Genomic DNA, 17,793 nt, shown 5'->3' with positions numbered 1-17,793 from the left:
AGACTGGAGCAGGGTTCAGGAGAACAGCTTTGTCACTGAGAACTTTGGACAGCTACAAATATTACCTTTATGCAAGTCCGTCCCCCCCCCCCCCCCACACACACACAATACACAAGGTGACACATGTTTATATTACAGTTGTTTATTTGTTGTTTTAAAAAGGAAAAGTGCATAGTTTGAGCCCTTTCTATAAACCAACAGCCTTGGTTGATGACTGGAACCAACCCAGACTAGACCAGAACCAGACTCCCCAGTCAGTCAGTCAGTCAGAGGGAACCATTCAGACACCTTCATACACTCTTGTAACCACCTTAAGGAAGGGTGCTTTCTGAGGGCTTTGGGACCAAGCCCAACATCTTCAATCCTGACACCCTAACACCAACAGATCCAGAACAACACAGTCATAATAGAGGAAAACACGCTAACAAAAGTGTTGACAAAATATTAAGAGTATAATCTCAAACTACATTACATTTGTCATCGGTTTACTATACAACCATTTGTGCACAGGTATGGTACAGTCCATTACAGGTATGGTACAGTCCAGTACAGAGTTATAAAAAGAGAAGACCCAAGTTTGAATATATTCAACCCCAATTTTAGGACAACTTGATTTGTGTCCAAGTAACTATAATCTTTTTTACCCTCCATCCCAACTTTACATGAAAAGCTACTTCTGAGATAAATCAAGGGAAAATCTGAAAACTCAGACTCCTCAATATATGGTATATGGTAAGGTAACCCTAACTTAAAAGAAAATGTTATATTTTTTTTTTTTAAAGTTTTCAAACTGGCGCAATTGATTAAAAAAATGAAAGTGTTACTTTGAGTGAGTCATTTTCCTTCTACACCCAGCCTCTCTGTCCCATCGTGACATCACTGGCACGAGGATTCAGGATCGTGACATCACTGGCACTAGGATTCAGGATCGTGACATCACTGGCACGAGGATTCAGGATCGTGACATCACTGGCACTAGGATTCAGGATCGTGACATCACTGGCACTAGGATTCAGGATCGTGACATCATTGGCACTAGGATTCAGGATCGTGACATCACTGGCACTAGGATTCAGGATCGTGACATCACTGGCACTAGGATTCAGGATCGTGACATCACTGGCACTAGGATTCAGGATTATGACATCACTGGCACTAGGATTCAAGATTGTGACATCACTGGCACTAGGATTCAGGATCGTGACATCACTGGCACTAGGATTCAAGATCGTGACATCACTGGCACTAGGATTCAGAATCGTGACATCACTGGCACTAGGATTCAAGATCGTGACATCACTGGCACTAGAAGTCAGGACTGTGACATCACTGTGGAATGTTTGATCTGTGCGCGCCGTGTTTTCTAAGCAACATCTACCCCCCCACCACTACCAATCAGGCCAGAGCCAAAAGACAGAGAGGAGAGGAGACAGAGAGAGGCATGAAGGAGGAAACAGGCAGAGGCAGGAGAGAGGAGAGAGGGGAAGGAGAGAGGGCAAGAGGCAGGAGAGAGGAGAGAGGCAGGAGGCAGGGAGAGGCAGGAGGAGACAGGGAGGCAGGAGAGAGAGGCAGGAGGAGACAGGGAGGCAGGAGAGAGAGGCAGGAGGAGACAGGGAGGCAGGAGAGAGAGGCAGGAGGAGACAGGGAGGCAGGAGAGAGAGGCAGGAGGAGACAGGGAGGCAGGAGAGAGCGGCAGGAGAGAGGAGGCAGGAGAGAGAAGCAGGAGAAAGGAGGCAGGAGAGGGGAGACAGGAGAGAGGAGACAGGAGAGAGGAGACAGGGAGAGGCAGGAGAGAGGAGAGAGAGGCAGGAGAGAGGATACAGGGAAAGTTGTGAGTAACAGCAGCATTGGGCCTGGCAGGAGAGAGGAGAGAGAGGCAGGAGAGAGGGAGAGGCAGGAGAGAGGCAAGAGGGAGAGGCAGGAGAGAGGCAAGAGAGAGAGGCAGGAGAGCAGAGAGAGAGGCAGCGTTGGGTCTGGCAGGAGACAGGAGAGAGGGTAACAGCAGCGTTGGTTCTGGGCGTGTCGGTGCAGAACGGTTCTCCGGGCCCCAGCATCAGTCCAGCGGGGGGGCTGGGGGGGCTGGATGGCTCTGTCCAAACCAACACACACAGAATTACTGTGCAACATTAATGCCTGCTAGGGTTAGGGTTAGCTAGGGTTAGGGTTAGCTAGGCGGGTTAGAGGCTGAACTCACGTGGGGGCCGCTGGGCTTGTCGGCCGGCTGAGAGCCTCGCAGGCTGGCTGGACGCAACAGGAACATAACCAGAGCTAGAACCAACCAGCCTAGCAACACCAGGGGCATGGCCAGGTCCTCAGAGACAGGCCCACCAGGGCCAGGTACTGGGAGGGAGGGATAGAGGGAGGGAGGGATAGAGGGAGGGAGGTATAGAGGGAGGGAGGGATAGAGGGAGGGATAGAGGGATAGAGGGAGGGAGGAATAGAGGGATAGAGGGAGGGAGGGATAGAGGGAGGGAGGGATAGAGGGAGGGATAGAGGGATAGAGGGAGGGAGGTATAGAGGGAGGGAGGGATAGAGGGAGGGAGGTATAGAGGGAGGGAGGGATAGAGGGAGGGATAGAGGGATAGAGGGAGGGAGGTATAGAGGGAGGGAGGGATAGAGGGAGGGAGGGATAGAGGGGGGGAGGGATAGAGGGGGGGAGGGATAGAGGGAGGGAGGGATAGAGGGAGGGATAGAGGGAGGGAGGGATAGAGGGAGGGATAGAGGGAGGGAGGGATAGAGGGAGGGATAGAGGGATAGAGGGGGGGAGGTATAGAGGGAGGGAGGGATAGAGGGGGGGAGGGATAGAGGGGGGGAGGGATAGAGGGAGGGAGGGATAGAGGGAGGGAGGGATAGAGGGAGGGAGGGATAGAGGGAGGGATAGAGGGATAGAGGGAGGGATAGAGGGATAGAGGGAGGGAGGTATAGAGGGAGGGAGGGATAGAGGGGGGGAGGGATAGAGGGGGGGAGGGATAGAGGGAGGGAGGGATAGAGGGAGGGAGGGATAGAGGGAGGGATAGAGGGAGGGATAGAGGGAGGGATAGAGGGAGGGATAGAGGGATAGAGGGGGGGAGGGATAGAGGGAGGGAGGGATAGAGGGAGGGAGGGATAGAGGGGGGGAGGGATAGAGGGGGGGAGGGATAGAGGGAGGGAGGGATAGAGGGAGGGATAGAGGGAGGGAGGGATAGAGGGAGGGATAGAGGGATAGAGGGGGGGAGGTATAGAGGGAGGGAGGGATAGAGGGAGGGAGTGATAGAGGGGGGGAGGTATAGAGGGAGGGAGGGATAGAGGGAGGGAGGGATAGAGGGAGGGAGTGATAGAGGGAGGGAGGGATAGAGGGAGGGAGGGATAGAGGGAGGGAGGGATAGAGGGAGGGAGTGATAGAGGGAGGGAGGGATAGAGGGGGGGAGGTATAGAGGGAGGGAGGGATAGAGGGAGGGAGGGATAGAGGGAGGGAGTGATAGAGGGAGGGAGGGATAGAGGGAGGGATAGAGGGAGGGAGGGATAGAGGGAGGGAGTGATAGAGGGAGGGAGGGATAGAGGGGGGGAGGGATAGAGGGGGGGAGGTATAGAGGGAGGGAGGGATAGAGGGAGGGAGGGATAGAGGGAGGGAGTGATAGAGGGAGGGAGGGATAGAGGGAGGGAGGGATAGAGGGGGGGAGGGATAGAGGGAGGGAGTGATAGAGGGAGGGAGGGATAGAGGGGGGGAGGGATAGAGGGATAGAGGGGGGGAGGGATAAAAGGAGGGATAGAGGGAGGGATGGAGGAAGTGATAGAGGGAGGTATAGAGGGAGGGAGTGATAGAGGGAGGGAGGGATAGAGTGATAGAGGGAGGGAGTGAGGGAGGAATGAAGTTCAACAGTTCATCTCTACCACTGTGTACTCCATACTCAGACCCTTACCAACCCTTATCTACTGTCTAACCCCCCTAACCCTACCTACTAACCCTACCCCTAACTAACCCTACTAACCTCTACCAACCATGATCTACTGTCTAACCTCTACTAACCCTTACTGTTCTGATCTACGAACTGTTCTGATCTACTAACTCACTAACCCTAACTAACCTCTACTAACTGTTCTGATCTACAAACTGTTATGATCTACTAACAATACTAACTGTTCTGGGCTGCGTTTCCCGATAACGATGGATCGTAGCAACGATCGAGCCAAAAAGGATATTTCTTACGTGCGTTTCCCAAACATGCTCGTAAGGAGTAGGCTAATCTACGCGCTTTCAAGAGCTACGAATTTTCTAGAGACACTTTAGCTAAGATGGCTTTGGGAACAGCCCGAAAAACTAAGATTCGTCGTACGATGGATTCTACGATCAACTTAGGCTTACGACGCTTTCGGGAAACGTAGCCCTGATATACTAACTGTTCTGATCTACTAACAATACTAACTGTTTTGATCTACTAACTGTTCTGATCTACTGACTCTACTTACTGTCCTGAAGGCACTCGTTGTCTGTACAGTAGGACTGGGACTGCCTGAGCTAGAGACAGGAAAGAGAAAGCGAGAGAGAGAGAGACAGGAGGAAGAGAGAGAGACAGGAGGAAGAGAGAGAGACAGGAGGAAGAGAGAGAGACAGGAGGAAGAGAGAGAGACAGGAGGAAGAGAGAGAGACAGGAGGAAGAGAGAGAGACAGGAGGAAGAGAGAGAGACAGGAGGAAGAGAGAGAGGCGGGTGGGTGACAGAGAAAAAGAGGGATAGATGGTTAGATGTTGAAGATGTTTAAGAGCATCCGCTAACATGTAAGCTTCAAACAATGTAAGCTGTAGTTTTTGCTTATATATTCCTCATTATGTATGATACATATTCCTAACTTTCAATTTTTTACAATTACCTCATATAATTCCTTTTCTGTGTGCCACCCTCTTATGGAGAAGGAAGGAAATGCTAGTCACAGAAAGAAAACAACACATACCAAACTGCCTGGTTTTGCAGGCAGAACTATGGTGTTGAAATACCACTATATTAACCCACTAGTTTTGAATCTGTTCTACAAACCTTTTCATCACATTGTGTAAATAATAGCTTTGTTGAAAGAGTATCTTTGTTGACAGGGACAACTGTTTTTTGTTATTTTCCACAAAGTGTTGAGACCACACCCTCTTCTACTCGGGACACGATGAAAGCTGGACCAATTACGTCTCACCATGTCACACCTGAACATGCACCAACTGCAGTACCAGACTTGATAGATCAAGTTCACAACTTCAAGTATTTAATTAAATGTTTTCATCAACTGCAGACTTATCGAAAACCCTGATACACAGACACACACACCACACAGACACACACCAGAAAGGATTGATCCTGTGATACTGGCAATGTTTTGAGGTGTGTGTGTCTGTGTTGTGTGTATATGTGTGGTTTGTGTGTGTGCTGTTGATTATTCAGCAAGTACAAGTGTGAATCCCACAGCACAGGTGTAAGAGGTGTAGCGGTGCCTGTGAGAGAGGAGGGAGAGGAGCAGGAACCAGGATATGTTTAGACTCCTCCCTGTTCTCTTCAGGGTTCCTCATACAGAAGCTGCATAGACCTCCTGCCAGCCCGTCTTACCGGATGGGGATAGGGTTAGGTTACCGGATGCTAACCCAGAGCTCTGATCTAACACACCACACCAGGCTCATGACGTAACAAGCCCAAATCAAACACACTAAATAAACAAATGCTGGTGAATGTTGCAAGCAATGCAACATCTTCACAGGTACATGGAAGCACTGTTGTATTAACCTGTATTGTATGTATGTAACCCTAACACTGGTATTAACCTGTGTTACCATGGAAACAGTGTGGTTAGAGTCTCACCAGGTTGAGGAGTCGTCTCATGGCGTGCTCGTGAGAGCAGATGCACTCGCAGGGGTCGAAGCCTCCGTCTGCCATGTCCCACCTGCCCTGGGACAACAACACACAGGTGACACACACACACACGTGAGACACACACAGGTGTGACACACACACAGGTGAGAGACACACATACACAGGCGATTCCAGACGGGGAAGCAATTCAACAGAACTTGTGGTGAGGGTTAGCTGTTAGTTAAATAGTGTAACTATTTCAGCTCTTTGGAAAAGACCCATATCCAGTTCTAAAAGTCCAGAAGATCACAGTAGAAAGTAAGCCTTGACTGTTGATGCAATCACAGGTTCAAGAAACCTTTAACCACTGCATATCGAGTCAGTATTTCTATCTTCAGTCCGTATGTAGAACGACATTCCTAGACTTAGTGTTTACAAACGTATCTCTCGTGTGGGCTACACTTCTGACACCTGAGTAGTGTCTGTAATACTGGCCAGGGCGTTCAGTTCAAGGGCCAGGTTCTTTGGCTACGGACGAGGCACTGACCAAATATGTGTTTATAAAAGGTTGAAGAATATTGACCCTCGTCGCAAGACGTGGAGCTATAAAATAATTAAATTATGCAGATTAAATATATCGTGCGAATTATGATCTTAGACCACATCATATTCGCATTTGTTTGATTGCGGCTCCCGTTTTCATGCTAAGAAGACGGACGCAGCCATTCACGACCAGCCAGCTTTACAGCCAGCTGTCGAGTTTGCTTTAAGGCACAATACCACAACTACATGACATTATATAAAACTGTAGGTTTGCTACGCATCTGGGTTTTATGGTTGCCTAACTATAAACACCGAATGACAGCACGATAGTGGCAATAGAGTAGAGCATCTAACGTTAGGCTACGGCTTGTTTGTCGGCATTTGTTCAAGGATTTCTATGCTGAGGAATGAAAGCTGAGACAACACTTACTTGAAACTGAAGAAAATACAAAAAAGCTTTACAAAAAATCGAACTTGATTACAATGTCTGTTTACTCTTGTTCCACGAGGTGTTTGCTAGCTGCAGACTTCCGAAACCTGGGCTACTTGCTCACACGACAGAACAGACCTTCAGGTTTCGGCCAGCTTGCTGTTGCCTTTCTCGTTTGTTTTGATAGACCTGAACCACTTCACGCGATATTTCCGGATAACATCGAGAAACAAGTTGTTTTGCGTTTTAGAAAGTGTAAGATTGTATTGTATAAGGCAAATATTGGTAATATATCCCAAGATGTAGCATGTTAGTTTATAATGTCCGTTTGGAATTCAGCATATCATACCTGGAGTTATGATATACTTGAATTGTAGCCTACCATATAATGTAGGCTATATTTAGTGGATCTGTTAGGCTATTCTGAGATGATAACTGTACGTAGCCTACTGTTTACGTTTTGTATATGACCATCATATTGTAACGACCTTAATTTAGATAATTGAAAACACTGTGAAAATGAAACATGTTTTGAGAGTATTCGTGAGTGTAGCATGACTCCCCCCCCCCCAAAAAAAGGAAAGAATTCTTATAATAGTTAATAGTGACATTAATTACTAATAAATAATAAACTAAAAAAAAAGTGATTGAATCAGTGTGTCACTAATGACTAACAGTTACGTGGCATAAATTCAACTGAACTTGTGGGTAAGTATATATTTAACACAAATAAGCTACATACTGTTGAAACTTACACGTGAAATAAGATACCCACACACTCCTAATATCAGCATCTCACTTGTCAATAGTGAGCTCAGACGTCACATGATCCTTACACCCAGAAATGGCTTTGATAGTTTGTGCTTTAGAGGAAATATCATGACAGGTTTTCAAGACAAAAGCACACGTGCACACTTCGCACAATAGATCAACAATGAAGATTTCTAGATCCCTGCTGCTTGCTCATCTACTGTGTGTATGATTCCAGACTGACATTGTGCGCACGCATTTCGGGGGTCGCGGCCCGCAGGTTCAGCGTTTTGTTGTGCAAACAGCAGAGCTCGCTGGGCTGTTTTTGAAGAGCAACAGAGAAAGACTGAAGAAACAGCATACTGGTAGTGGCGGATCCAAGCTACAATCTCCAGCGAACCACTCAGCCGAGGGGAGCCGTGTTCAGGTCCAGCGACCAGCAGCTCTGAGACAGACGGACTATGGCTAACATCGCGGTCCAAAGGATCAAACGGGAGTTCAAAGAAGTTCTCAAAAGCGAAGAGGTGTGCCATTTTAATTTAGTTTTTCAATTAAACAAACTATTGTAAACAAGATAGTTTATTATAGATATCTGTTTAAAATGAGGCCCGAACATGATAACTTAAGATAGCTTGCTAACGTCGCTAGCTGAGTTGCTACAAGCCTAACTAACCGGTGACTCATTTGGGGATTTCTCTCCGGCGTCAGGTAAAGACAAACGGTGTGATCATGGGGAAATATCGCGGATTTTGCATTAGGACAGGCCTCCGGTTGAATATGAAAGCAACTGAGTGTTTATCTAGCAAGTTTCTGCACTATTACCGGATTGCAGTAAAGACACTCACTCAATATCAACTCTGGACAAACTGACTAGTAGAAAAGGTAAAATTAGCTAGAAATGACCAGATAGCTAGCTCTAGCTGGTTATTAAGTTTTCTTGTAATTTGTGACTAGCTAGCTAGCTAACAGGAGGCTACTACTTTGACAGCTGGCTAACTGTAGCTAGCTATATAGCTGTTCCAGTTTACAAAACCATAGAAAAGTGTCATTATTTTAGATCAAACTATTCAGTTAATAGAATACGATGTACACTAGTAGGTACCTAGGGGTAGTATGACTTGAGCTGAGGTCTATTTGTTAACTTGCTGGCTAGCTTCCCTGGCGTGATGCGGAGCTAGTTCAGCCACCATGACAAAGTTACAGCTAACGTTAGCTAGGCCATTTAACGTTAGCCTGCCTCAACATATTTCAGATCACATTTCCAAGAGTTAGATACACTAACTACTTCCCTTTTAAATCTCCCGCACTGTTCTGTGTGACTTTTCTTTCCTTCTCTCTCCTCCCCAGACGAGTAGAAATCAAATTAAAGTAGACTTGGTCGATGAGAATTTCACAGAGCTAAGAGGAGAGATAGCTGGACCCCCTGACACCCCATATGAAGGTAATAGCGTTTACACGCATTTATACACACACTCACTGTTTACACATTCATACACTCTCACACACAAACTCTACACTAATTGGTCTTTTCTCTTACACAGGTGGCAGGTTTCAGCTTGAAATCAAAATCCCAGAAACATATCCTTTTAACCCCCCAAAGGTAGGAGACTTTGCACTGCAGCATGTATACAGATACTATGTCGTCTGACACTTTATCTTGTCTTTTGCTGTTCTGTTGTCATCTCCCTCTCTCATGGTCCTGGTTAGGGTTAGTAACCTCTATCCCTAACCCTGGTACTGGCTGTTCTCTGCAGGTGCGGTTTATCACCAAAATCTGGCATCCCAACATCAGTTCAGTAACAGGAGCCATCTGCCTGGACATTCTGAAGGACCAGTGGTGAGTTGGGGTTAGACCAGGGCGTGTGTAGACCAGGGCCGGGGTGTGTGTAGACCAGGGCCGGGGTGTGTGTAGACCAGGGCCGGGGTGTGTGTAGACCAGGGCCGGGGTGTGTGGAGACCAGGGCCGGGGTGTGTGGGGACCAGGGCCGGGGTGTGTGGGGACCAGGGCCGGGGTGTGTGGAGACCAGGGCCGGGGTGTGTGGAGACCAGGGCCGGGGTGTGTGGAGACCAGGGCCGGGGTGTGTGGAGACCAGGGCCGGGGTGTGTGGAGACCAGGGCCGGGGTGTGTGGAGACCAGGGCCGGGGTGTGTGTAGACCAGGGCCGGGGTGTGTGTAGACCAGGGCCGGGGTGTGTGTAGACCAGGGCCGGGGTGTGTGTAGACCAGGGCCGGGGTGTTTGGAGACCAGGGCCGGGGTGTGTGGGGACCAGGGCCGGGGTGTGTGGAGACCAGGGCCGGGGTGTGTGGAGACCAGGGCCGGGGTGTGTGGAGACCAGTCTGACCTCCCTCCCCCCCCCCACAGGGCGGCTGCTATGACCCTGCGTACTGTCCTGCTCTCTCTGCAAGCTCTCCTGGCCGCAGCAGAGCCAGACGATCCCCAGGATGCCGTTGTGGCCAACCAGGTCAGTTAGTGAACATGGCTGTGTGTGTTAGTGAACATGGCTGTGTGTGTGTGTTAGTGAACATGGCTGTGTGTGTGTGTTAGTAAACATGGCTGTGTGTGTGTTAGTGAACATGGCTGTGTGTGTGTGTGTGTGTTAGTGAACATGGCTGTGTGTGTGTGTTGGTGAACATGGCTGTGTTAGTGAACGTGTGTGTGTTAGTGAACGTGTGTGTGTGTGTGTTAGTGAACATGGCTGTGTGTGTGTGTGTTAGTGAACATGGCTGTGTGTGTGTTAGTGAACATGGCTGTGTGTGTGAGTGTTAGTGAACATGGGTGTGTGTGTGTATGTTAGTGAACATGGCTGTGTGTGTGTGTGTTAGTGAATATGTGTGTGTGTTAGCGAACATGGCTGTGTGTGTGTGTTAGTGAATATGTGTGTGTGTTAGTGAACATGGCTGTGTGTGTGTGTGTGTTAGTGAACATGGCTGTGTGTGTGTTAGTAAACATGGCTGTGTGTGTGTGTTAGTAAACATGGCTGTGTGTGTGTGTGTGTTAGTGAACATGGCTGTGTGTGTGTTAGTAAACATGGCTGTGTGTGTGTTAGTAAACATGGCTGTGTGTGTGTGTGTTAGTAAACATGGCTGTGTGTGTTAGTGAACATGGCTGTGTGTGTGTTAGTAAACATGGCTGTGTGTGTTAGTGAACATGGCTGTGTGTGTTAGTAAACATGGCTGTGTGTGTTAGTGAACATGGCTGTGTGTGTGTGTGTTAGTAAACATGGCTGTGTGTGTGTGTGTTAGTAAACATGGCTGTGTGTGTGTTAGTAAACATGGCTGTGTGTGTTAGTGAACATGGCTGTGTGTGTTAGTAAACATGGCTGTGTGTGTGTGTGTTAGTGAACATGGCTGTGTGTGTTAGTAAACATGGCTGTGTGTGTGTGTGTGTTAGTAAACATGGCTGTGTGTGTGTGTGTTAGTAAACATGGCTGTGTGTGTGTGTGTTAGTAAACATGGCTGTGTGTGTGTGTGTGTTAGTAAACATGGCTGTGTGTGTGTGTTAGTAAACATGGCTGTGTGTGTGTGTTAGTAAACATGGCTGTGTGTGTGTGTGTTAGTAAACATGGCTGTGTGTGTGTTAGTAAACATGGCTGTGTGTGTGTGTGTTAGTGAACATGGCTGTGTGTGTTAGTAAACATGGCTGTGTGTGTGTGTGTTAGTAAACATGGCTGTGTGTGTGTGTGTGTTAGTGAACATGGCTGTGTGTGTTAGTAAACATGGCTGTGTGTGTGTGTGTGTTAGTAAACATGGCTGTGTGTGTGTGTGTGTTAGTGAACATGGCTGTGTGTGTGTGTGTTAGTAAACATGGCTGTGTGTGTGTGTTAGTGAACATGGCTGTGTGTGTGTGTGTGTGTTAGTGAACATGGCTGTGTGTGTGTGTGTGTGTTAGTAAACATGGCTGTGTGTGTGTGTGTGTTAGTGAACATGGCTGTGTGTGTGTGTGTGTTAGTAAACATGGCTGTGTGTGTGTGTTAGTAAACATGGCTGTGTGTGTTAGTGAACATGGCTGTGTGTGTGTGTGTGTGTTAGTGAACATGGCTGTGTGTGTGTGTTCCCTGCAGTACAAGCAGAACCCAGAGATGTTCAAGCAGACGGCTCGTCTGTGGTCTCACGTGTACGCCAGTGCCCCCGTCTCCAGCCCAGACTACACACGCAAGATAGACAAGCTCTGTGCCATGGGCTTCGATAAGGTTAGCACTCTGTCAGAGACATGAACCAATCAGCACTCTCTCTCTCAGGGACATGAACCAGCCAGTGTGTAGGTGAACACATAGACATACAAAGGCTAGATGTCTCGTCCGCGTTGCCGGACAATGGAGTCGAACGTCCGCACATGGCGGCCATCTTGCTACAGTCAACTCGCTCACCCATAACATTGTGTTGGTGCTACATGTACTTTTTAAATGACCATAACTTGCTCAATTTTCAAACGATTTTGAAACGGTTTGGTTTCTTATCAACGTCAGAGATGGCGTTGTGCCACTGCATACTTCTATTCTTTAAAAAAAAAAAACATAATTATTCATAAGTATGCAGTGGCACAACGCCATCTCTGACGTTGATAAGAAACCAAACCGTTTCAAAATCGTTTGAAAATTGAGCAAGTTATGGTCATTTAAAAAGTACATGTAGCACCAACACAATGTTATGGGTGAGCGAGTTGACTGTAGCAAGATGGCCGCCATGTGCGGACGTTCTAGACTCCGCCGTAAGACAACTAGTCTTTATATATATCTATGGGTGAACCAGTCAGTGTGTAGAAGGTGAACCAGTCAGTGTGTAGAAGGTGAACCAGTCAGTGTGTAGAAGGTGAACCAGGCAGTGTGTAGAAGGTGAACCAGGCAGTGTGTAGAAGGTGAACCAGGCAGTGTGTAGAAGGTGAACCAGGCAGTGTGTAGAAGGTGAACCAGGCAGTGTGTAGAAGGTGAACCAGGCAGTGTGTAGAAGGTGACATATTTTCTCTCCCCTACAGAACGCAGTAATAGCAGCTTTGTCTTCCAAATCCTGGGACGTGGAAACAGCAACAGAACTGCTGCTTAGCAACTGAGATCCCCTCCTCCCCCCCATAAACCTGCCCCCCTCCCCCCATCAACATGCCCCCTCCTGAATATGCCTTCAATCAGATCCGACCCATTCACCCTTTAAACTGAGCCTTTGCTGTGGGCGTGTAGGTGTCCCCCCCCCCTGCGTGCGGGACTGCTGGGGCTCCTGTGGTGTTCAGGAGTTCCTCGTTCTAAAGTAACTGGTTTAGTCCTGTAGCTGGGTAGAACCCATCGAACACACAACCTAGGATCAAGTTATCTGTAAATAGACATATTAAAGTCTGTGTACATTTGAAAGTAAATATACTTAACTGTTCCTTACATGATATTATAACCCAAATTAAGTTTATTTTAGAATTGAAAGATGCTCTACAACTGTATCGAACTGCTGGTCTCCAGTCTGAACTGCTGGCCTCCAGTCTGAACTGCTGGTCTCCAGTCCTTCCTGGTTCAGCTGAGTCTCATGTTCATAAACTCAGACCTCAGACCCAGACAGGAAGCTGAACCTACCACCACGTCGGACGGAAACTCATATCACCATTCCTCCCCTCTTCTATTTCCCCTCCCCGTCATGTCTTTGTCTATAATGTTCATGCCGTATGCTGCCTTTGAAACTAGTTGGGCCAGGTGTGATCAGAACAGGTACTTGTTAGGTTCCTTTTCAGTTTAGTTGGTTTAGGGTCATAAGAGTGAGCATCATGTGACAGGTGTGAACACAACAGTGAGAAGATGACTTAACTCGTCTGACTGTCTGGGGGCGGGTCAGGGTGTCTGGGGGCGGGTCAGGGTGTCTGGGGGCGGGGCATGGCAGGGTGTCTGGGGGTGGGGCATGTCAGTGTGTTTGGGGGCAGTCTGGGTTCTACATGCAGCATCAAGTTCCCACCCAGCTGCCTGATGGAAAATGAGTCTTGAATCAGCCTTCATGTTTCCTCGTACCAAAACTCTTTGGAACAGTTTACACCTTTTAGTTTGTTTGCTGTGACATCTGGAACTACTGCCAGCCATAATCAGGCTGGTAGAACTTGCTGGAACAGGAAGCATGTTAAGATAAGTGTTTACTCCCTCTCTGTATTCCTCTTCATCCCCCCCCCCCCCCCCTGTGACACTTCTATCCCCTTCTAAGCCCTCACCCCCTCTCGCCCTGACAACCTTTAAGCCCTGGCAACCGAGGCGGATCTCAACTAGTGTAGCAAAGTGCAGATGACAACCTGTTCCCCTGGAGGCGACACCTGCTCCCTGGAGGTGCAGCTAAGTGATCAGGAAGTGTTCAGCATCAGTCTGGTGCTGAGCAGGGAACCGTTGATCGTCAGAAGCATGAGACCCCTCCCTGTACACAGCTGGGCAGCCTCCACCCGAACACCACCCGCAGAGCAGCAGCACTGTAACATCATTCATGGCTGAATCTATATTTTGTAAGAAAAATAAATAACAAAAAACAAAGCCGCCTGTCTCCCTGATCCTCCTGTAGGATCTTATTGCACGACAACAAACACATTAAAAGTGTGTCGCATCTGGGTTTTCTTCCTCAGTTTGGATTTGGACAGATTTAGTGTTTGTTCCCTCCTGGTTATTTATTGTGAACATCACGATTCTTTGATTAAAAAAATTAAAATCTTGAAAAACAATACTGCTGTGATTTAGTCTTCAGTTTATGAACTCAGTTTGTCCTGTTGGATGGAGACTTCAGGAGAACCTTCAGTCTCTGTGCTTCCACACAGCTGTGGAGAGGACCGCTAGCAACACCGCTACCTCAGTAGGAGGACCGCTAGCAACACCACTACCTCAGTAGGAGGACCGCTAGCAACACCACTACCTCAGTAGGAGAGGACCGCTAGCAACACCACTACCTCAGTAGGAGAGGACCACTAGCAACACCACTACCTCAGTAGTAGGACCGCTAGCAACACCACTACCTCAGTAGGAGAGGACCACTAGCAACACCACTACCTCAGTAGGAGAGGACCGCTAGCAACACCACTACCTCAGTAGGAGGACCGCTAGCAACACCACTACCTCAGTAGAACGACATGCCAACACCAAACATTTATCAACACAGAGCAGCAGGCTTCCAGAGAGCAAGGGCAGGAGGCACAGCAGGTTTCCCAGGGAATTTAATAAGCAACCATCATAATAACCAGGTTAAAACGTTTTGGAAAATGTCCATGTTTTTAAAAATGGCTCCATAAAAGAAGCAAAGAGGAACAAACAAAGAAAAAAAAAACATGTTTGGAGATTAAGACCTACATACAATAAGCATCAGATCATGACTATGAGGTGCGTACACCTTCTACATGTCAGTGGTGTCAAAGGTCCGTCATGGGTCCAGAGGAGCAGAGGGTCAGATGGGATGACGTGTGTGTGAGAGGGGGGGGGGGGGTACCTGTGAGCAGGTATGAGGTTTATAAGGATGGTGTGTGTGTGTGCGTGAGAGAAGAGTCTCTGTTCTCTACAGTCTGTAGCTGGGCTGCAGGAATCCTCTCTACCTGAAACAGAGACAACATGTCAACACACACAGTTCACCTGAACCCTTCCTGTGAGCCCCTCATACAGATGCACTTTATTACCATGCTATAGCTGCACCTCCTGCCTCTCACCAGCGTGGACTGAATTCACTGCACCCCTCTCACAGAGGTGGTCTCTCCCAGGCTGCATGTGGCTGACTGGGGTCTCCAGATGGTTTGTCCCTGTCTGGAGGGATCTGAACTCACTGCACCCCTCTCACAGAGGTGGTCTCTCCCAGGCTGCATGTGGCTGACTGGGGTCTCCAGATGGTTTGTCCCTGTCTGGGGGGATCTGCGCTGGACTCTTGCTCTGCTGCTTTCCCTCGCTCTCTCTCAGGTAAACCCACCTGGGTGGAAAGGTGCACACCTGTTCCCTCACGGTCTGGCCTGCTGTAAGTCATCACCTACACCTGACTGATGCTGTTTAGACTCTGTGGACAACACTCTGAATTTAATCGTTTTGAATTTCACCTTAACCCCACCCCTAGCTGATGCCCCTAACCCTAAGTATATAGTGTATAGTATGTGGTGTATATTATAGTCTATAGTGTGCAGTGTATAGTATGTGGTGTATATTATAGTCTATAGTGTGCAGTGTATAGTATGTGGTGTATATTCCAATTCTTGTACTCGCTGTGAAATATTTTACTGTTGATTGTTTTTTCTACAGGTACACTCTTGCACTCTTGTGGGGAGTTTCATGTTGTTCAATTGTAACTTGTTTAACTACATGCTCTTATGGTTCTTCCCTTTGGCACTTATTTGGTTTTCCACAATGTATGCTTCATGTTTTTGGTTCTCACAATGTTTGGGGCTATCTCGTTGTTATGATCAGTGACCTATGCTCTTTTGTAAAGCTCTCTCTTGGAAGTCGCTTTGGATAAAAGCCTCTGCTAAATGCATAAATGTAAATGTATATTATAGTCTATAGGTGCAGTGTGTAGTATGTGGTGTATATTATAGTCTATGGGTGCAGTGTGTAGTATGTGGTGTATATTATAGTCTATAGGTGCAGTGTATAGTACGTTGTGTATATTATAGTTTATAGTGTGCAGTGTATAGTATGTGGTGTATATTATAGTCTATAGTGTGCAGTGTATAGTGTGTGGTGTATATTATAGTCTATAGTGTGCAGTGTATAGTATGTGGTGTATATTATAGTCTATAGTGTGCAGTGTATAGTATGTGGTGTATATTATAGTCTATAGTGTGCAGTGTATAGTATGTGGTGTATATTATATTCTATAGTGTGCAGTGTATAGTATGTGGTGTATATTATAGTCTATAGTGTGCAGTGTATAGTATGTGGTGTATATTATAGTCTATAGTGTGCAGTGTATAGTATGTGGTGTATATTATAGTCTATAGTGTGCAGTGTATAGTATGCTCTTGCTCCTCTCACCTCTGCAGGTCTAGCATTGTGTAGTATGTAGTGTATATTATAGTTTATAGTATGTAGTGCATCTCAACCTCTGCAGGTCTATTTGTCTCTTTGTCCCGTCCTCTCTCTGCTGCTGCTGTTTTGGTATCTTGATGTTAATTGGCTCAACTGCAGGGTCAGAGGCGGGGTCTTGGCTGGGTACAGCCCTCTTCCTGCCTCTCCCGGCCCCCGCCCCCCCGTCCCGCTCTCTTTCTCTGATGCCAGGGGAGATGGTGCCGTGGCAGCAGACTTAGGTGGTCGGCCGCGGCGTTTGGCGGGAGACGCTCCTGTTGTGGGGTCAGAGGTCACCTTCTGGGCCACCTCCACCTGAGGGGGAGGGATGGATTGATGAAGGGAGAGATGGAAAGGGGGAGGGATGGTAGGGATGGAAAGGGGGAGGGATGGTAGGGATGGAGAGAGATGGAGAAAGCCAGGGATGGAGGGGGAGAGAGGAAGGGATGGAGGGGGGAGAAGGAGGGTTAAATGGAAGGAGGAATATAGAGAGGATTTCAGAATGAAATTACTTCAATACAGCTTTTCTAAAATCCTCACCTTCTTCTCCTCCTGAGGCTTGATGACAGGGTTCTCCTCGTTCTCCTCGCTCCGCTCTCCAACTCCACCCCAGCTTCCCTGCCCACAGGAAACAAGAACTGCATTTCAGACTGTGTGTGTCGGTGTTCTTAAGAGCAGCTGGGCTTGAGTGTGTGGTGTATGTTGAGAGTGTGTGCTTGAGTGTACGGTGTGTGTGTGTGTGTGTACCTGGTCTTGAGGGCGGGGGGAGGCTGGGCTGGGGAGAGCTGGTGTTGCTGGCTGGGTCAGAGGTCTTGGTGTAGACTCTCCTGCCAGGCACTGTCAGGGGTTTGTTCACTGCTGCCAGCACAGGGCTGGGCTTGGGCTAGGGGAGGGGGAGAGCGTAAGGGGAGCACAATCTACTTCAGGGTGAGGTTAGAACAATGTTGACACACAGCGTCCTTACCTTGCCTGTGAGCAGCATCTGCCTGATGTCTGAGGTCAGGTAGTCCTTATCGTTCACAAACTCCTGCACAGTCCACAGTCAGTTACAATGTCAGTATGCATGAAACTGGCTGTGCAATGCTGTGTGTGTGTGAGGTGTGTATGTGTCACCTTGTCCTGGGGCAGGAAGAAGTTAGCAGGCAGGATGGGGTCTTTGGGAGCCTCCAGGTGACAGGCGGTGCTCTTGTTGACGATGACGAACAGAGCCACATCACACACTATGTACAGCTTCTGTAACCATGACAACACCCCCATTAGCTAGGTGTCAACAACTAATCCTAACCCACAT

General features: G+C 48.0%; 3 protein-coding genes and 1 long non-coding RNA gene across 7 annotated transcripts; 2 read left to right on the top strand and 2 right to left on the bottom strand.

Annotated features, from left to right (window-relative positions):
- Positions 1 to 126: 126 nt before the first annotated feature.
- smim14 (small integral membrane protein 14) lies at positions 127 to 6,976 on the bottom strand. 2 transcript variants are annotated; one of them, XM_062478148.1, is made up of 5 exons: positions 6,779 to 6,976; positions 5,815 to 5,896; positions 4,447 to 4,495; positions 2,195 to 2,340; positions 127 to 2,089 (listed from the first exon to the last, which is right to left on the bottom strand). In XM_062478148.1, exons 2-5 carry the CDS (start codon positions 5,887 to 5,889, stop codon positions 2,054 to 2,056), a joined length of 306 nt encoding a protein of 101 aa, XP_062334132.1. In that variant the 5' UTR covers positions 5,890 to 5,896; positions 6,779 to 6,976; the 3' UTR covers positions 127 to 2,053. The 2 variants fall into 2 exon arrangements, with proteins under 2 accessions (XP_062334132.1, XP_062334131.1); XM_062478147.1 differs by having other exon boundaries at positions 5,815 to 5,901; positions 6,779 to 6,974.
- Positions 6,977 to 7,630: 654 nt separating this feature from the next.
- Positions 7,631 to 12,949, top strand: ube2kb (ubiquitin-conjugating enzyme E2Kb (UBC1 homolog, yeast)). Of its 3 annotated transcripts, none has more exons than XM_062477532.1 (7): positions 7,631 to 8,052; positions 8,876 to 8,969; positions 9,070 to 9,128; positions 9,283 to 9,365; positions 9,890 to 9,989; positions 11,589 to 11,789; positions 12,288 to 12,412. In XM_062477532.1, exons 1-6 carry the CDS (start codon positions 7,990 to 7,992, stop codon positions 11,739 to 11,741), a joined length of 552 nt encoding a protein of 183 aa, XP_062333516.1. In that variant the 5' UTR covers positions 7,631 to 7,989; the 3' UTR covers positions 11,742 to 11,789; positions 12,288 to 12,412. The 3 variants fall into 3 exon arrangements, with proteins under 3 accessions (XP_062333516.1, XP_062333515.1, XP_062333517.1); XM_062477531.1 differs by lacking the exon at positions 12,288 to 12,412 and adding an exon at positions 12,500 to 12,949 and having other exon boundaries at positions 7,632 to 8,052; positions 11,589 to 11,717; XM_062477533.1 differs by lacking the exons at positions 7,631 to 8,052; positions 12,288 to 12,412 and adding an exon at positions 12,500 to 12,949 and having other exon boundaries at positions 8,918 to 8,969; positions 9,236 to 9,365; positions 11,589 to 11,717.
- A 448-nt stretch (positions 12,950 to 13,397) lies between these two features.
- LOC134033397 (uncharacterized) lies at positions 13,398 to 14,194 on the top strand. Its single transcript, XR_009932120.1, has 2 exons — positions 13,398 to 13,474; positions 13,740 to 14,194. It is a non-coding gene; the product is annotated as an uncharacterized LOC134033397 (long non-coding RNA).
- Positions 14,195 to 16,547: 2,353 nt separating this feature from the next.
- On the bottom strand, positions 16,548 to 17,787 carry LOC134033396 (sister chromatid cohesion protein PDS5 homolog A-like). Its single transcript, XM_062477534.1, has 5 exons — positions 17,616 to 17,787; positions 17,467 to 17,529; positions 17,250 to 17,385; positions 17,043 to 17,120; positions 16,548 to 16,817 (listed from the first exon to the last, which is right to left on the bottom strand). The coding sequence occupies exons 1-5, from the start codon at positions 17,757 to 17,759 to the stop codon at positions 16,789 to 16,791; spliced, it is 450 nt and encodes a 149-aa protein (XP_062333518.1). The 5' UTR covers positions 17,760 to 17,787; the 3' UTR covers positions 16,548 to 16,788.
- Between the last annotated feature and the right edge of the window lie 6 nt (positions 17,788 to 17,793).

The sequence above is a fragment of the Osmerus eperlanus genome, chromosome 14, assembly GCF_963692335.1.
Source record: "Osmerus eperlanus chromosome 14, fOsmEpe2.1, whole genome shotgun sequence".
Classification (NCBI taxonomy): Eukaryota; Metazoa; Chordata; class Actinopteri; order Osmeriformes; family Osmeridae; genus Osmerus; species Osmerus eperlanus.
This window is presented reverse-complemented; position numbering and strand designations above follow the sequence as displayed.